The sequence below is a fragment of the Macaca thibetana genome, chromosome 7, assembly GCF_024542745.1.
Source record: "Macaca thibetana thibetana isolate TM-01 chromosome 7, ASM2454274v1, whole genome shotgun sequence".
Classification (NCBI taxonomy): domain Eukaryota; kingdom Metazoa; phylum Chordata; class Mammalia; order Primates; family Cercopithecidae; genus Macaca; species Macaca thibetana.
Window position 1 is genome coordinate 83,768,914 of NC_065584.1, and position 18,324 is coordinate 83,787,237.

At 44.8% G+C, this 18,324-nt stretch overlaps 1 protein-coding gene across 10 annotated transcripts in view; it reads right to left on the reverse strand.

Annotated features, from left to right (window-relative positions):
* The window catches only part of LOC126958818 (dehydrogenase/reductase SDR family member 4), a 94,384-nt gene that overhangs the window by 54,344 nt on the left and 21,716 nt on the right, over positions 1 to 18,324 (reverse strand). Inside the window, exons 1-6 of one of the 10 annotated variants that reach the window (XM_050797497.1) lie at positions 13,316 to 13,533; positions 12,029 to 12,206; positions 6,577 to 6,678; positions 757 to 827; positions 606 to 657; positions 177 to 311 (exon numbers count right to left, since the gene is read on the reverse strand). The exons of 4 other annotated variants lie outside the window; for them this stretch is intronic. In XM_050797497.1, coding sequence (XP_050653454.1) covers positions 177 to 311; positions 606 to 657; positions 757 to 827; positions 6,577 to 6,678; positions 12,029 to 12,206; positions 13,316 to 13,443 — 666 coding nt within the window. In that variant the 5' untranslated portion in view covers positions 13,444 to 13,533. Of the gene's footprint in view, positions 1 to 176; positions 312 to 605; positions 658 to 756; positions 828 to 6,576; positions 6,679 to 12,028; positions 12,207 to 13,315; positions 13,552 to 18,324 lie in introns of those variants that run through there. 5 more of the 10 variants (XM_050797496.1, XM_050797498.1, XM_050797506.1 and 2 more) reach the window with 5 other exon arrangements.

Consider the following 18,324-nt stretch of genomic DNA (forward strand, 5'->3'; position numbering starts at 1 on the left):
GTGTGATTGGAGTCTGGCTTAGATAGGGCAGCTGGTACAGAGAGGGAATATGGAAAAACCCAGGGAAGGAGAACGGAGTGGTTGAGAGCTCAGGACTCAGGTACTGGGCTTCCCTGTCCAAGAAGATGGATGCCTTTCAAGGGGTTCCAGTGGGATGCAGAGCTCCCCTTCCTCACCATCCTGCTGAAGCTGGTCTTGATAAGTCCAGGTGCTAGGCAGTTCACCCTAATGTTCCTTGGGGCCAGTTCTATGGCCAGTGTCTTGGTGAGGCCCAGCAAAGCTGTTTTACTGACATTGTAAGGACTGAGGCCCTGGAGATAGAAAACAATGGGTTAGACTCGTAATTTCCAGGTCATTCTTGGTTCTAATAACTAGACATAAAGGGCAGTACTCAATAGGGATCTCCTGTAATGGAGGGGCACAGTTAGGAAACTGTCTTATGGCCAAACCTCCCCTAGGTTACGGTTTGTGGAGGCGAGGCATCTATTTTGTGGGCAGGGACTTGGTGGTGTGATTCTAAAAGGAGACACAAACTTCTTTGGGTAACAGGTGGGGTGGAAAGATGTTCAGAATGGGATGGAAGGGGCAGTCAAAAGGGTTCTTACAGGAAATGGACTGAAGGCTGCTATGGAGGCCACGATCACCACTGAGCCGCCTCTGGAAAAAGAAGAGAGCTGACGGTCTTCCCATTATGGACCACTGCCCTCAGCCCGTGTGGGGTCCCATCTCACCCAGGCTCTCCCTCACTCTCTGTACCCTCGTTTCTCCATTTCTGGCACCACTGCCTTTGTCATCAGGGCTGGGGCCTTCACATTAATGTCCAGAGTCTGAAGCCAAGAGAAGAAGGGGAAACAGCATGAGTGAAGAGCACTGGAGGAGGCATGGCAATGAGGAGTTAGAGTGGGTTCCTAGGATGTTTGTCAGAGCTGACGAAGATCTTAGGATGATTCAGCTGCATCTTGCACATGAAGAAACTGAGGTTCAGGGAGAAGTAGCTCTCACCAGCTGCTCAGCTAGATAATGATACATTAGGTTCAGGTGAGAAAAAATGGAGCCTGGTTCATCTTGTTTCGTCACCAGCCAAGTATGATGTGGCCCAGAAGGGGCCTAAATCCTCAGGGCTCCTTTGGATTTGAGCTGCGTTTTCTGCGTTTCTTCAAAGTAGGGAAAGTCTGCAATTGTCAGCCTCCTGGACTTGCCCTAGAGTGGGCCATGGTTCTCAGGGAAAATGTGGCCTGACCTTGGATACCTGGGGTTGTTCTAGCACTTCTCTGGCTTCTGTGCTTAGGGAGTGAGATGCTCTTGGCCCTCTAGGATGGACTGCCTGGCTAGACCTGATTAGAAAGTGGGATCATGAGGAGGCACCTTCTGGGGAAGCTGGGGGACAGGCTATAATCAGAATCCCCACATCCATAATGTAAAACAAATGTGTTACATTGTTCTAGACAACTGCTTATATTAAAATATTTCAGTCTTACAGAAAAATTGGTAATAGAAATACAACGAATATCTGGAGATCGTTCACTTAGATTCACCAATTGTTCACATTGTGTTCCATTTGTCCTCTCTGTAGATCTGTACAGTTTTTTAAATGAACCACTGAAACTCAGTTGCAAGTTTTCTGTAAGATTTTATATAATAAAATGAAAAATTACTAAGAACACAAATAAAAAAATAAAAATGTAAATTAAAAAAAAGAAACTCAGGGCTGGTCATGGTGGCTCATGCCTGTAATCCCTGCACTTCGGGAGGCCAAGGTGGGTGGACCACTTTGAGGTCAGGAGTTTTAGACCAGCCTGGGCAACATGGCAAACTTCATCTGTACTAAAAATACAAAAATTAGCCGGATGTGGTGGCATCAGCCTGTAGTCTCAGCTACTCAGGAGGATGAGACAGCAGAATAGCTGGAACCCAGGAGGTGGAGGTTGCAGTGAGCTGAGATAGCACCACTGCACTCCAGCCTGGGGAATAGTGTGAGGCTCCATCACAAAAATAAATACATAAAATAAGTAAACTCAGTTGCAGATATTACAATGCTCTATCCCTAAATACTTATCATACATTTCCAGAGAGTAACGATGTTCTTTTACACAACCATAATCTGTTATCACAACCAAGAGTCTGACAATGATGATAATGCTATCTAATATATGGGCCTCATTTGTCCCCCAAATGTGTGTTGTGTTTTTTAAAGTCCAGAGCTCAATCAAGGATCCGCCATTATGTTTGCATTTGATGTACTGTGATAGTTTAAAAGATATATAAAAGAAAAGTTATAGACACATCTCATTTTATTATGCTTTGCAGATATTGTGTTTTTTTTTTTTTTTTTACAAATTGAAGTTTCATGGCAACCCTGCGCTAATTAGAGCCATTTTTCCAATGGCATGTGCTGACTTTGTCTCTGGGTCACATTTTGGTAATTCTTGGAATATTTCAGACTTTTTCATTATTATTATGTCTGTTATGGTGATCTGTGATCAGTGATCTTTCATGTTTTTATTATAATTGTTTTGGGGTACCACAAACCACACCCAGAAAAGAAGGTGAACTTAACCGATAAATGTTGTACGTTCTGACTGCTCTGCCCTTCTCCCATCTCTCTCCCTCTCTGTGGGCCTCCATATTCCCTGAGACAGATTTATATTGAAATTAGGCCAATTATTAACCCTACAATGGCCTATAAGTTTTCAAGTGAAAGGAAGAGTCACACATCTTACACTTTAAATCAAAAGGTAGAAATAATTGAGCTTAGTGAGGAAGGCATGTTGAAAGCTGAGGCAGGCTGAAAGCTAGGCCATGTGCACCAGTTAGCCAAATTGTGAGTGCAAAGGAAAAATTCTTGAAGGAAATTAAAAGTGCTACTTCTGTGAATACATAAATGGTAAGAAAGCAAAACAGCTTTATTGTTAATATAGAGGGAAAGTTCTAGTGTTCTGGATAGAAGATCAAACTAGCCACAACATTCCCTTAAGCCAAAGCCTAATCAGAAAAAGGCCCTAACTTTTTAATTCTTTGAAGGCTAAGACAGGTGAGGAAGCTCCAGAAGAAAAGTTGGAAGCTAGCAGAGGTTGGTTCATGAGGTTTAAGAAGCCATCTCTGTAACATAAAAGTGCAAGGTGAAGCAGCAAGTGCTGATGTAGAAGCTGCAGCAAGTTATCCAGAAGATCTAGCTAAGATCAGTGATGAAGGTGGCTACACCAAACAACAGATTTTCCTGTAGATGAAACAACCTTCTTGTGGAAGAAGGTGCCCTGTAGGGCTTTAATAGCTAGAGAGGAGAAGTCAACGCCTGGCTTCAAAACTTCAAAGGACAGGCTTATTCTCTTGTTAGGGTCTAATGCAGCCAGTGACTTTAAGTTGAAGCCAATGTTCATTTACCATTCTGAAAATTCTATGGCTCTCAAGATTTATGCTAAATCTACTCTGCCCATGCTCTATAAATGGAAAACAAAGCCTGAATAACAGTACACTGTTTATAGCATGGTTTACTAGATATTTTAAGCTCAATGTTGATAGCTACTGCTCAGAAAAAAATATTCCTTTCAAACTATTACTGCTCCTTGACAGTGCACCTGGTCAGTCAAAAGCTCTGATGGAGATGTGCAAGGAGATTAGTGTTGTTTTCATGCCTGCTAACATGGATCCTGCAGCCCATGGATCAGGGGTAATTCTGACTTGCAAGACTTATTATTTAAGAAATACATTTTGTAAGTCTACAGCTGCCGTAGACAGTGATTCCTCTGATGGATCTCGGCAAAGTTAACTGAAAACCTTCTGAAAAGGATTCACCATTCTAGATGCCATTAAGAATATTTGTGGTTCATGGGAGGAGGTGAAAATATCTACATCAATAGGAGTCTGGAAAAAGTTGATTCCAAACCTCATGGATGACGTGGAGGGGTTCAAGACTGCATCAGAGGAAGGAACTGCAGATGTGGTGGAAATAGCAAGAGATTCAGAAGTAGAGCCTGAAGATGGGACTGAATTGCTGCAATCTCATGACAAAATGTAAATGGCTGTGGAGTTGCTTCTTATGGATAAGCAAAGAAAGTGGTTTCTTGGGATGGAATCTATTTCTGGTGAAGATGCCACGAACATTGTTGAAATCACAACATGGGATTTAGAGTATTACGTGAACTTAGGTGACTAAGCAGTGGCAGAATTTGATAGGATTGACTCCAATTTTGAAAGAAGTTTTACTGTGGGTACATGCTATGAAAGAGCATTGCATGCTACAGAGAAATCTTTTGTGAAAGGAAGAATCAACTGATGTGGCAAACTTCACTGCTGGCTTATTTGAAGAAATTGCCACAGCCACCCCAGCCTTCAGGAACACCACCCTAAGTCAGCCACCATCAATGTTGAGGCAAGACCCTCCACCAGCAAAAAGATTACAGCTTCTAAAGTCTCAGATGATTGTTAGCATTTTTTAGCAATAAACTATTTTAAAATTAAGATACATATATATATTTTAAGATATAATACTATTGCTCATTTAATAGACTACCATTACATGACCATTATAGTGTAAACCTAACTTTTATATGCACTGGGAAACCAAAAAATTCATGTGACTTGCTTTATTATAATATTGAATTTATTGTGCAGTGGCCTGGAACCAGACCCACAATATCTCCGAGGTGTGCCTGTACTTAGTTCAAAACTGATTTTCATATGGTCTCTGTTCAGACTGTTCATGAATGATGTTCCTCTATTTTAAAGACTATCAGAATCTGGCTGGGTGTGGTGGCTCATGCCTGTAATCCCAATACTTTGGGAGGCTGAGGTGGGGGGATCTGTTGAGGTCAGGAATTTGAGACCAGCCTGGGCAACACAGTGAAACCCCATCTCTATTAAAAATACAAAAAATTAGCTGGGTGTGGTGGCACATGCCTGTAGTCCTGGGTACTTCAGAGGCTGAGGCACAAGAATCGCTTGAACCTGCGAAGCATAGGTTGCAGTGAGCTGAGATCGCACCACAGCATTCCAGCCTCAGTGACACAGCGAGGAAAAAAGAAAAAAGAAAAAAAAAAGAAACAAAGAAAAAAAAGAAAAAAAAAAAGATGGAAAAAAGACAGGGCAAGACTGTCTAAGAAAAGAAAGAAAGAAGCCAACCTTAAATGGTTAGCAGCAAATCTTTGGGTAGTTTTGAAGAAAAGATGATTTATAAAGAGAAGTCATTTTGATGATAGTTCCTAAGAAGGAAGGTTTTGTTGTCATTGTTGTTGTTTTTAATATAGAGAAAAGGTCTCGCTGTGTTGCCCAGGCTTTGCTCAAACTAGCTCAAACTAGAATCAAAAACTAGCTCACTGAAGAACATTTTAGCACTTTGGTCTTTATGTGTATGAAACACTGGTAAATAAACCGTAGTATTTTCACAACCTGATACTTTAGTGTTGAGAAATTTTTGATGACATCTGATATAGTTGGTATGTTTGTGCCCTCTAAGTCTCATGTTGAAATATGATCACCAATGTTCAAGGTGGGACCTGGTGTGATGTGTTTGGGTCACGGGGGTGGATCCCTTATGAATGTCTTGGTGTCCTCCCTGTGGCAATGAGTGAGTTCTCACTCTATTAGTTCATGCCAGGACTAGTTGTTTAAAACAGACTGGTTTCTCTCTCTTGCTTCCTCTCTTGCCATGTAACACGCCTGCTCCCTTTTTCCTTCTGCCATGATTGTAAGCTTCCTGAGGCCTCATCAGAAGCAGATACTGGCACCATGCTTCTTGTACAGTCTGCAGTATTGTAAGCCAAAACAAACTTCTTTTCTTTATAAATTGCCCAGCTCAGGTATTCCTTTATAGCAACACAGAGCAGACTAATACAACATCAGAGTAAAAAGCAAAACCATGGGAAATCATAAAAAATTAGCATTTCCAAATCATGTGGGAATATTAACCTTAATAAACAAAAACAAATATTTCAATTAAAACTTTGTAATTAAATATGTGTGAAATATATTACAAATATAATGTAATTATACATTTTCACATAAAATCCAATGTGCTACCACTTGTATTTAGACATCCGGATCTCAGATTTTCTTGACATTGCAGCTAAGAAGAAAATAATACGGGTTTTTATTTTATTTTTTTAAAGGATGTATATTATAAAGGGGCAACTGGTCATTCACCAGAATCAGTATTTTAAATAACTAGCAGCATTTAATATTTCCCAACTAATAAAAAAGATTACTTTTTGTCAGCTGAAAAGGGGACAGGTGGGTGTGTAAATTTAAGTGTTGTAGTTGTTGGCATATTAGCTACTATGTCTCTGTTGGAAATCAGCCAGGCAGAAGAGCATACCAGGGAAGAAGCCTTGGGAGGGGAGCAGACTACAGCTAGTGAAGAGCAAATACAAGAAGTCAGAACTAGGAGTAGCAGAAACGAATAGGAAGGGCAGGGATAGAGCTACCCCCTCCCACCCTTTACCAGGTGTGCTCCACGTGTGTGGCACATGGCAAAGAGTCCTCACATTTACACTGCCCTTGACAAACACATTCTAAAAGCAGATGGAATTTGTACTGAATGTGTTCTGAGGCCCGCCCCCTGCTGATTTAATCCCCTCTCACCTTGTCCCACACCTCCTCGGTGATATCCATTAGGCTTCCAAAGAAAGGGTTGACAGCAGCATTGGAGACTAGGATATCGATACCTCCATGAAGCTTCACAGCCTAGAGAGAGGGGTGAGGTCTGGACTAGGGCTGCAGTAAGTAAGGGAGGTACATTTACCCATGTTGATAAAAACTTTCTTTTGAGCTATGCCCTGTGGCTCATGCCTGTAATCATGGCACTTTGGGAGCCAAGGTGGGAGGATCACTTGAGTTGAGGAGTTTGAGAGAAGCCTGAGCCACATAGCGAGACCTTATCTTTATATTAAAAACAACAACAACAATGACAAGAAAACCTTCCTTCTTAGGAACTGTCGTCAAAATAAGTTCAATTTCTTAAAACATCTTTTTTTCTGAAAACTACCCTAAGATCTGCTGCTAACCATTTAAGGTTGGCTTCCTTCTTTCTTTTTTAGACGGAGTCTTGCTCTGTCACCCAGGCTGGAGTACAGTGGCATGATCTCAGCTCACTGCAGCCTTGATCTACTGGGTTCAAGCCATCCTCTTGCCTCAGTCCCCAAAGTAGTCGGGAGTATAAGTACTTGCCACCACACCCCGCCAATTTTTGTATTTTTTGTAGAGACAGGGTCTTGCCCTGTTGCCATCTGGAACTCCTGAGCTCAAGCCATCCACCTGCCTCAGTATCCAAAAGTGTTACAGGTGCGAGCCACCAGGAAGTTTGTCTTATATTTTTTTGCAGTCTTTTCTTCCCACCTCCTATTCTTCTTTTTTTTTTTTTTTTTTTTTTTTTTTTTTTTTTTTTGAGACGGAGTCTCGCGCTGTCACCCAGGCTGGAGTGCAGTGGCCGGATCTCAGCTCACTGCAAGCTCCGCCTCCCGGGTTCACGCCATTCTCCTGCCTCCGCCTCCCGAGTAGCTGGGACTACAGGCGTCCGCCACCTCGGCCGGCTAGTTTTTTGTATTTTTTAGTAGAGACGGGGTTTCACCGTGTTAACCAGGATGGTCTCGATCTCCTGACCTCGTGATCCGCCCGTCTCGGCCTCCCAAAGTGCTGGGATTACAGGCTTGAGCCACCACGCCCGGCCCCCACCTCCTATTCTTCTAAGGCTGTCTCTGACCCTTTGCGCTTTTCTTTACACTTGCCCTTTGGGAAGCTCCTTCATTCTCATGATTTCAAGTCTCACCTCAAAATCTATTTCCAGTCCCCTCCTCTTCCTTTCACAGTGAGTTCCACCCCCATTTCTCCAAGTGCTTACTGTCCAGTTCTCCTTGAATAAGTTACCCTTATCTCAAAGTCAATCTGTCCACACTTATCTAAATGGAAAAACAAATAGAGCTGAAGAAAGTTACCCTGGAGGGGCCTTCGAGATCATCTATTCCAATGTCCTTAAGGTGGAGATGAAGAAACAGGTTCTGGGAATTTTCTCAAGATCATATAGTTCAGTAGTGACACACTGAGGCTAGCTAAGAACAGGAGGCCTGCTTATTCTGTGTTTGGGAAAGTGATTTGCTCAGGGCACAAAGCTAGTTAGCAGTGGATGAACTGAGGTCAGTCTCCCATTCTGTAGCACACTGCTAATTCATAAGAGCCCTCTGAAAGTGAGTTGGGGTCATTAGGAAACTGACTGCCCAGGAGAGCCATGATGGGAGAAGATACCAGCCTGAATTTAAAGCAATTCCATATTTAGTTATGATGTCATTTTCCCTGTCTCTGTCTCTCTCTTTTGACCTGAAGGCATGAAAGATTCAAGGTAGAAACTGACATTTAAACTGAGAAAGCCAAGAAAGGCAACATCTCACCTCCTTAATAAGGTATAAGTAGGTAGTGAGGTGTGTGCTAGAGTAATGAATGGCTAAGCAGAATCTGCCAGCAAGAGTTTTCAGTACAAAGCCACCTTGAAACCAGACTTTGCATTTGCCCAGAACTGGCAAGGTTGATGCCTTGAACAAGTAGCAGTACATGGGCCCTTGGTCAACTTTGTGCTTCAGATCTGGCACACAGAGGGGTGTTACTAATAATGTACACCATCTGCTAGCTTTCCGTTTTAACTAATTATTCTTGTTAACTAGGTGCTAAGCTCAGTTGTTTCTAGACGGTTGAAGAAATGCCTGGGCTGTCAACATGTAAATCTAATAAAATTTATAGTCACATAATCTTTTGAAACCAGTGTTAATACTTTCCTGCACCCTTGAAATTTTGGTATCCTGGCATAAAGCCCAGTCACCTGCCTTGGCTCTGTATAATTCTCACCAATGGACTTGTTACTAGGGAGGTGCAGAGTAAGTTAAGTGATGTGCGCTGTGCCGAGTACACGTGTGTTTGAGCTGGGAGAAGACAGTGGATTGCTCTAGAATCACCTGGAGACATTTTCTACTCTGCTGTATACCTCATGCCCCTCTCCTTCCAGGTCTGTCAGCACAGAGATGGGCGGAGGCTGGGTTTTGATTGAACAGAGATAGCAAACCATAAAAGATGAATGAGGCTGGGTGTGGTGGCTCACACCTATAATCCTAGTACTTTGGTAGGCCCAGTATGGAGGATTGCTAGAGGACAGGAGTTCAAAACAGCCTGGGCAATACAGTCCCAACTCTACAACAAATTTAAAAAACAAACTGGTGTGGTGGTGCATGCCTATAGTCTTAGCCACTTGGGAGGTGGAGGTGGGAGGATTGCTTGACTTCAGGAGTTGCAGGTTATAGTGAGCTATGATCATGCCACTGTACTCCAGCCTGGGAAACAGAGTGAGGCCCTGTCTCTGGAAAAAAAAAAAAAACGTCTTCTAAGTCTTGTTCTAAATTGTGTGCTCACTACACTAAAGCGGTTAGGAGCTGTTTGCTCTGTGTTCTGATAGTTATACATTTTTAAGAAAAAATATAATCAAGCAGATAGGCAGCTAAATCTGGTTTCCGCTTACCACACACTTAGAAGCTTTGTGGTGCAGATGAGGAGGCCACTGGGTAGTGACCATTCTCAGGGCAGTGGCTTTTCTCATTGCAGGGTAACATGTGGCAATTGGCAGAAGACATTTCAAATAGCTGACAAGTATTCTATCATTCTCCTCTCTGACAATGGTCACACAAACTACCTGAGAGTCATTTTTGACTTCGCTCGTGTTTCCCACTTTTTGACATGGGGTTGGAAAATCTTAGTTCGTTCCCACTAAATGTCTCTTGGGCACATCTGTTCCAGTCCCACTACCACTGCTCTAAACCTGGATGACAGCAACAGCTTTCTCACTAATGCCCTGGATTCAGTGTCTTCTTTGTATATCCTTCCTACCAGAGCCAGATTATCTTTCTTTTTTTTTTTTTTTTTTTTTTTTTGAGACGGAGTCTCGCTCTGTCGCCCAGGCTGGAGTGCTTGGCCGGATCTCTGCTCACTGCAAGCTCTGCCTCCCGGGTTTATGCCATTGTCCTCGCTCAGCCTCCAGAGTAACTGGGACTACAGGTGCCGCAACATCGCCCAGCTAGTTTTTTGTATTTTTTTTAGTAGAGACGGGGTTTCACTGTGTTAGCCAGGATGGTCTCGATCTCCTGACTTTGTGATCTGCCCGTCTCGGCCTCCCAAAGTGCTGGGATTACAGGCTTGAGCCACCGCCCCGGCCTGGATTATCTTTCTTAATAACCATCTTTCTCTTGCTCAAAACCTCACATGGCTTCTTACTTGCTATAAGGATGTCTAAACATATCCTTTTAAGGTTCTTAACATATCCTTTTAAGAAGCTATTGCTGGGTGCGGTGGCTCATGCCTGTAATCCCAGCACTTTGGGAGGCCGAGGGGGTGTATCACCTGAGGTGAGGAGTTCAAGACCAGCCTGGCCAACATTGTGAAACCCCATCTCTACTAAAATACAAAAATTAGCTGGACGTGGTGGTGGATGCCTGTAATCCTAGCTACTTGGGAAGCTGAGGCATGAGGATTGCTTGAACCTGGAGGCTGAGGTTGCAGTGAGCTAAGATTGTGCCATAGCACTCTAGCCTGGGCAACAAGAGTGAAACTCTGTCTCAAAAAAAAAAAAAAAAAAAAAAAAAAAAAAAAAAAAAAAAAAGGATATGGAGGCCCATGGCCTCTATCTTTCCAATGCAGCCCCTTTCCCAGCAGTACTTCTAAGCCTGTGCTCTCCACTGTGGACTGACAGCGCTCCTCTCTTTCCTTCAGTTCCTTCTTGGCTGTCTGCTCATTTTGCGGAGTTATCTGGAACCTCATCTCTGTTCCATCTGTCCATTCACATTTATTCCTAAACGTTTAGCTCAAGTACCACTTCTGGGCTAGGCCTGTAGGCCTTGTTAAGTGAACCTAGTGGGGGTCACAGGATGTTTTTCCAGCAGGATTTTGACATTAAATTGCTACTTACATGTCATATAGTTAGTGCTAATTGACCCAGACTCCCAAACAGCTCTTTCCACTATCAGGATCAAGTCCCCAATCTTGGGCTCTGTCCACCAGCCTAGGCCAGGCTTTTTTGGACTCACATTTGTGACTTTCTTAGACTCACATTTGGCTCTTTCCAATGCACATCTGAGCATTTGCCAGACAGTTCCTTAAAAACAGAATTACCCTATATAGTCTACCACACTACCGTCTACTATTGTTAAGATCCTCCTCTTCTAAGAAGATTATGCAAATTATTTCTGCCAACCTTCCAATCTGTTAGCACAATCCTGTACTATCCATTTTTGGGTAGATTCTCCCTTCCACTCTGGGGAATAAAGTGTGTCCTGAGCCTCAAGGGAAGAGGAGCTTCCTTTGTTGGATGGTTCATATTTTCTTCAGCAGCTGCAAGGCTGGTGTCCACTACTAACTGTGACATTGACTTATATACTTTCTTTGAGACTAAAGTCCAGTACCTGGTAGTCCATAGCCAGCCAATAAAGGAAGGGAGCTTGGGAGGTCTGGGTTGAATCACGGCTCTTTCCTTACTGGCTGTGGGACCTTAGGAAGTTGCTCCAGCTATCTGAGCCAGTCTCTGCAGACTGAGAGAATAGTCCTTGCCTTCCTTGGGTTGTTGTCAGGCCTAGAGACAACCTGTGTAAGGCTCTGAACACAGGAAATGGCACATAATAAGTGGCTGAAACATGGTGGGCTGCTTCCTGAGGTTCCCAGGGACTTGACTCTATAAGCTGAAGAATAGGGGATTGTTTATTAGCTCATGGGTGGGAACATCTATTTTGTGATTGTATTTACCCTTCTCATCTGTCCAATTAGATGGAAAATTACTAGAGAACCAGTACCAACTGTTTCTTTGGGGTACTCAAGGGATGATGCAGGGTTGAAGCATTAGAATGTTTTAAAATTCTCTGACTGAGATGGGATGATTCTCTGAAGTTAGTTTATGAACATAACAGAAAGGCACACAGTAAAAATGTGCTGCTATCCAGGAAAGCAGGGAAGGAGGATCAGGCTGGCTCCCTTTTCCACTTCCTGGCTCTGTGCCTATTTCCTTGCACCTCACCGTAGCCACCAGCCGCTCCCGGTCCTCCGCCTTCCCCACATGGCACACGGTGCCCGTCACGCTCAGCCCTTCCCCCTGCAGCGTGGCCACCGCCTGGTCCACATTCTGCTGCTTCCGGCTGCTGACGACCACGTGGGCCCCCTCCTGGGCCAAACGCCGGGCAATGGCAAAGCCGATCCTGTGAGCAGAAAGAGACAAAGACTGCCAAGGCCTGTGCAGGGGAAGAGGTGGACAGCATGGGCTCTGAAGACTGCTCGGGTTTGAATTCTGGCTCTTTCTCTATATGATCTCCACGTGTCTCTTCTATGTGTAAAACAGGCTTAATAGCACGGCCATTTTTGGCACTCATTTACTTTTTCTTATGAACTGGACCACAGCCTCAGTTCCCAAGAACTTACATCACTTTCTACAGTTCCCACCATGGGTGACAGGCTTCATCCCCTGTTGGTACTGAGAGGTAAGAAATGAGCTGGGTGTGCAGCAGCCACTTCCATGATTTGAGGGTCTCACTCAGAACAGCTTTGCCCCCACGTTTCTTTCTTACTAGCCTACAACATTCTCAAAATTCTATCCTTAGTCATTTTTTTGGAACATCTATTTTGTGAAAAGATGGTCTCCGATCAAAAATGTAAATATTGCCTTGGGAGGAAGAGTTACACATTCTGCACTTGTCAGTCGTTAGCGTTTTACCTACATTTGTATTTTAGTTTTGCGGAGAGCTGGCATCTAGCAAAGTCCTGTAGGAATCAGAACCAGGACAGACAAGAGTGGTGGGTGAGAAACAGGCTGGACAAGGTAGGCCCAGATGTACTGACCTAAACAAAAATCTTGACACATGGCTCTTGTGTCCCATCTAGGTAAGGGGGAGGGGTTCCGGGAGACTTTCCGGTGCCCAAACAGTGTCTGGTACATTTTCAAAGTGCTGGAGGCCTTGGGATAGGATTTTGAAATCCAGATTCCCTTGGATTTCTAGTTTCTGGTCTTCCCGGACGCTAGGTGGGGCTGGTTTACTGGGGCAGCCCAGAACACTGCGGGGACTAGAAAGATGGGTCTGCACAGAGGTGGCACAGTTGTGCCAGAGGCAGCAGGGACGCGAACCTGGCAAGAGAGGGTCCAGGGCCAGGGGATTCCGAGGGGCTTCAGGCGGACCACGCGGCTGCTTTTTTCCAGGGCCAGACTTTGGCCGCGTGTGAGGTCTGAGAACAGGGGCACCGGAGGCCGAGGATGAGAGGCCCGTGCCTGTTTCCAGGCAGCCAGGGCCTCAGAAACTCCCGCCGGAGCACTCACCCGTCGGTGGAGGCGGTTACCAGGGCCACCTTATTCGCGAGCGGGTCCCGTCGGGTCATTCCGGAGCTGGCCATCCGCACCGAATTCCAAGCCCGGTCACAGAGGCCTAGCAGCCCCGCCTTGTGCATGGCTCAGACCAGCAAGTCTGGGTTGCACTCCTTCCACCGGAGGAGACAGAGAGTAGGGCGAAGGGCAGGACGAAGGGCGGGCCGCTTCCCTGCCCTCACCCTCCCCGCCCCCTCCCCGTCCTTGGCCCGCTGGAAGTCCTCTGTGGCGGCGCTCGCCTCCCTCCGCCGCCGCCCCCGGCAGCCAGCTATGTTCCGCCCGACTGGGGCTTGCCTTCCCGGGCTAGCTGGTGACCAAAGCGCTCACTGTTCAAGTTTTCTGTAGGGCTCGCCCCTCCCCTGGTCCCTGCAGGAACCCGCAGACTTTGGCCGCTGCCCTTCTACATCTCCTTGCCCACGTTTTTCTTCTGCGGGAAGTGGGGGTTTTGAGTTGCTTTTGCTTCTTCAGAATTTCTTCTCCAAGAAAGTCTGTGTCAATGTATGTGACAGCCCACAGGAGGACAAATGTTTTGAGACTGCCCATGGAGGTGAGGCCTGTGGTCCTCATAGAGTCCACCAGGTGAGGCTGGAGGAGCCTGGGAGAGATGTGATAGGGAGTAGCAGCACCAGGCCTGGCACTGCCCTTCACTCTGCCCAAGGTCTCCTCCATCTTCACGGGCCCTGGAGGGCAGACTATGGTCATTGACCAAACAGTATCTCACATCCCTCTCCAAAGGGACTTCCTCCTTTACAGGGGCTAAGTGCTAGAGAGGAGGCTGCAGAGTCCCTGGAGCAGTGGTGGAAATGCTGAGAAATGGGGGCACTCACGTTTTGCCTAACCACTATGTCCCCAGGTCTTAGCCTCCTTCCTAGTTCAATAAATATTTGTTGAATGCAAAATCTCTTTATGAACTATAAGCTATAAGCACATAGTAGTTACTGCTACCATGTAGTGATTATTGTTGGTGCCCTGGGCCAGACTCTTCATCTGTAAATTACTGACAGTATGGAGTAGATGGTGAATAAAGTCCTTGCCAGCTATAAATTCTGTATCCAAGACTTCAGCCTCCACTTCTTCCAAGTGGGCTGAAGTGATCTCCCTCCTAGGTTTCTGGGAGAATCAATAAATGTGGATGGCTTATGGTGCACTGTAGAAAGGCCCCAACAGACGCAAATGTAAGCATCAGAATTGGTTTAACCCACTGGCCTCCAAAGGCCAGACTGAGAAGCAGTGCTGGTCCATGGCAACGTTTTCACTAGTGTAAGGCAACATGAGAAAAGGAAACACATTATAGTGAGTTTCATGAAGCTAAGTTTATTTAACAGTCCTTTATTGTGGAGTATACGTTTGCTCGTTTTTTTGTGTGTGTGTTAGTGTTTTCTTTCAGAAAAGATGATGAAAGCAGATGGGTAGGTTTAGAGATGTGTTGTTGGTGAAATCACCAGTTTGGCAACCTTATTCCCCTGCAACTGGGGGGAAAAATCCTGGTTTATGAAATCCAGTTCTAGAGATGACTTTTTAATCTAATTCATGTTTGCTTAAGATTCATTTAGTGTATGTGTAGGTCAGCTGTGCAGCTGAAAAAGGATATCAACATTCAGCTGGGCATGGTGGTTCATGCCTGTAATCCCAGCACTTTGGGAGGCCGAGGCGGGCAGATCACGCGGTCAGGAGATCAAGCCCATCCTGGCTAACACGGTGAAACCCCGTCTTTACTAAAAATACAAAAAATTAGTCGGGTATGGTGGCACGTGCCTGTAGTCCCAGCTAATCGGGAGGCTGAGGCAGGAGAATGACATGAACCTGTGAAGCGGAGCTTGCAGTGAGCTGAGATTGCGCCACTGCACTCCAGCCTGAGCGACAGACGGAGACTCTGTCTCAAAAAAAAAAAAAAAAAAAAAAAAGAAAAAGAAAAGAAATGGATTTTGACATTCAAAAGAGGATATATGGCAAGCAAGTAATAGAACAGGCCTGCACTGGATTTATACTATTTTCCTCAGCCAAGAAGTTACAGCTGCAGTACTCTGCTTTGGTGCTCAGCACATCCCGATGAGATAGGAGAGCTTAAGTATAATTTTCCCCATGTCCAGGGAAAACTGACTCTGACTGGTCCTCGTCAGTCTGACCTCATGAATTATTGACAGAGGCTGGAAGCGCCACACTCCTTGTCCTCTCGCACTCTTTGGTGCTAATGCACTGTGGAAACCCTTCCCAGGGCTCTCCATCTGTGTGTAGGGCTGGGGAGAGGGTACACAGGAGGACTGCTGCAGGGCTTCTCAGGGCTTGGTTCAAAGGGACAGGCCTGCAAGGGGCATTTGATCTCTCTTCCCCTTCTCTTCAGAGGTAGGCTGACTGAGGGGTGGAGCGTTGCAGGAACGTGAGGAAGACCACACTTCAAAGAGCAAAGGATTCTGGGAAAAGAGAATTGTGGCTTGGGAGCTTGGTGAACATCACATGGCCCTTCCTTTTGTGGGCAGAGTTGCTATTTGGCCTCCAGCACTATTTCTTTTGCAAAGAGCACAGGAGACATTAGGGAGGGGGCCTGTGAGCAGAAAAGGATAGAAGGAAGTCAAGAAGTATGGGTATAGTACTACTATAGTACTACTATAGCACTAGTATAGCTGTACTATAGCACTAGGATAGCACTACTCCTCATCAAGCTGGCTTATTGGAAATAAGAACGGGAAATCTTGGGCCGGGCATGGTGGCTCACGCCTGTAATCCCAGCACTTTAGGAGGCCGTAGTGAGCACATCACTTGAGGTCAGGAGTCCGAGACCAGCTGGCCGAGATGGTGAAAGCTCATTTTTACTGAAAATACCAAAATTAGCCAGGTGTGGTCTGGAGTTTGAGACCAGCCTGGCCAACATGGTGAAACCCTGTCTTTACTAAAACTACAAAACTTAGCTGGGCGTGGTCAGGAGTTCGAGACCAGTCTGACCAACATGGTGACACTCCGTCTCTACTAAAAATACAATAGCTAGTTGGGCCTAGTGGCACGTGCCAGTAATCCCAGCTACTCAGGAGGCTGAGGCAGAAGAATTGCTTGAACCTGGGAGGCAGAGGTTGCAGTGAGCCAAGATCACGCCACTGCACTCCAGCCTGGGCAACAGAACGAGAGACTCCATCTAAAAAAAAGAAAAACAAAAACAAAAACAGGAAATCTTTCAGGGAAATACATGCATATGTGGAAGTATCTCTTTGAGATGGGAGCTGTAATAGGCAATGGGATTGTTCTTGTATAGAAGTGGTAACATCTGCCTGTCTTGAGGACAAATGCCTCCACGATTGAGGGCTCTACTCCCATCCTTTTCAAGGGCTGCCTGTGGTCCAGAAGAGGATTCACCTGGGGTGGAATTTAAGTCTTGCATTTTGCAATAGCTGTCCTAGATTGACTGTCGAGTCATGCATCCCTGACACAAGTCAGGATTAGGCAATGTGGGACGGCTGGTGTGGGGTTAGGACAACTGCCAAGCAGAGAAAGTAAGAGTGTTAACAGTTATTTATTGAGCACTTCCTTACTAAGTGCTGACAAGTTTTAAGTGCTTTTTTATAAATTTTATTGAATATTTTTCATCTGGTGAAATGGGTGTTTTAATGTAGGGAGCCAGAGGCCTGAGGGTTGTGACCAACTCAGCATTCCACTGAAGGCTATATGATCAAACAGCAAACTGTTTATCATGAATGCAGAATGTGGGCAAACTCACTTCTGCACCTGCCACCAGGAGGTTTGCTGAGGGCAATCACTCCCTGGTGCTGTGCTCCTTGAGGTTATCTACTGCAACATCTGGAGACTACTGTTCAAAGAACGCAGTCATGCAAGCCTGCACTAAGTCAAGCAGCTGACTGACAACCACCCGTTTCTCCCTACCTCCTTTACTCAATAAATACAAAGGGCTGTAGAAACTCAGGGCCCTTGTTCACTAGAATCAAGGAGCCCCCAACCCCTTCTTCCAAATATACTCATCTTTGTCTTTATTCCTGCATTAATATTCTTTTGTTCAGTCCACCAAGGACTGCGGCATTTTAAATTCGTTTTTTTGTTTGTTTGTTTGTTTGTTTTTTTGAGATGGTGTCTTGCTCTGTCACCAGGCTGGAGTGCAGTGGCACAATCTCGGCTCACTGCAGCCTGTTCTTCCCGGGTTCAAGCGATTCTTCTGCCTCAGCCTCCCGAGTAGCTGGGACTACAGGTGCACACCACCTCACCCAGCTAATTTTTGGGTTTTTAGTAGAGATGGGGTTTCACCATGTTGGCCAGGATCGTCTCGATCTCGACCTAGTGATCTTCCTTCCTTGGCCTCCCAAAGTGCTGGTATTACAGGCATGAGCCACTGTGCCCGGTCAGGTGTTTTAAATTCTATATGTGAAATCAGAGTGAGTGATGACAACCTCAATCACTGTCTGTGTTGTATAGTTACATTTCATTTTTCTGGCATTTTTGGGGGATTGATAGTTTTCACATAAATCAATTTTCTCTGAATTGGAATTTTAACTTTCAGGATCATTGTGTTTTTCAAATCAACACATCTATTCATTAAATTATAAAAATAACACATGCTCATTATTTTAAAAAGGGATAAAAAGTTACGTGAAAACTGAAAGGTAACTCTTCCTTATGGTTCCTTTACCTTTTTCCCATATAGCTCTTGGCTTTGTGTATCCTTCCAGAAGTTTCCTATACATTTACATGCATTTTTCTTCTAAAAATTGTTTCACAAATGAGATGACACTATACATACTGTCCTTCAAATTGCTTTTCTTTTATTTCTCCCATGTTCCAACCCCCACTTTTTTATTTCTTTTTAAAAATTTTTTTCTTTTTTAAAATTATTATACTTTAATTTCTGAGATGCATGTGTAGAACTTGCAGGTTTGTTATATAGGTATAAACGTGCCATGGTGGTTTTCTGCACCCATCAACCCATCATCTACATTAAGTATTTTTTCAAATGCTCTCCCTCCCCT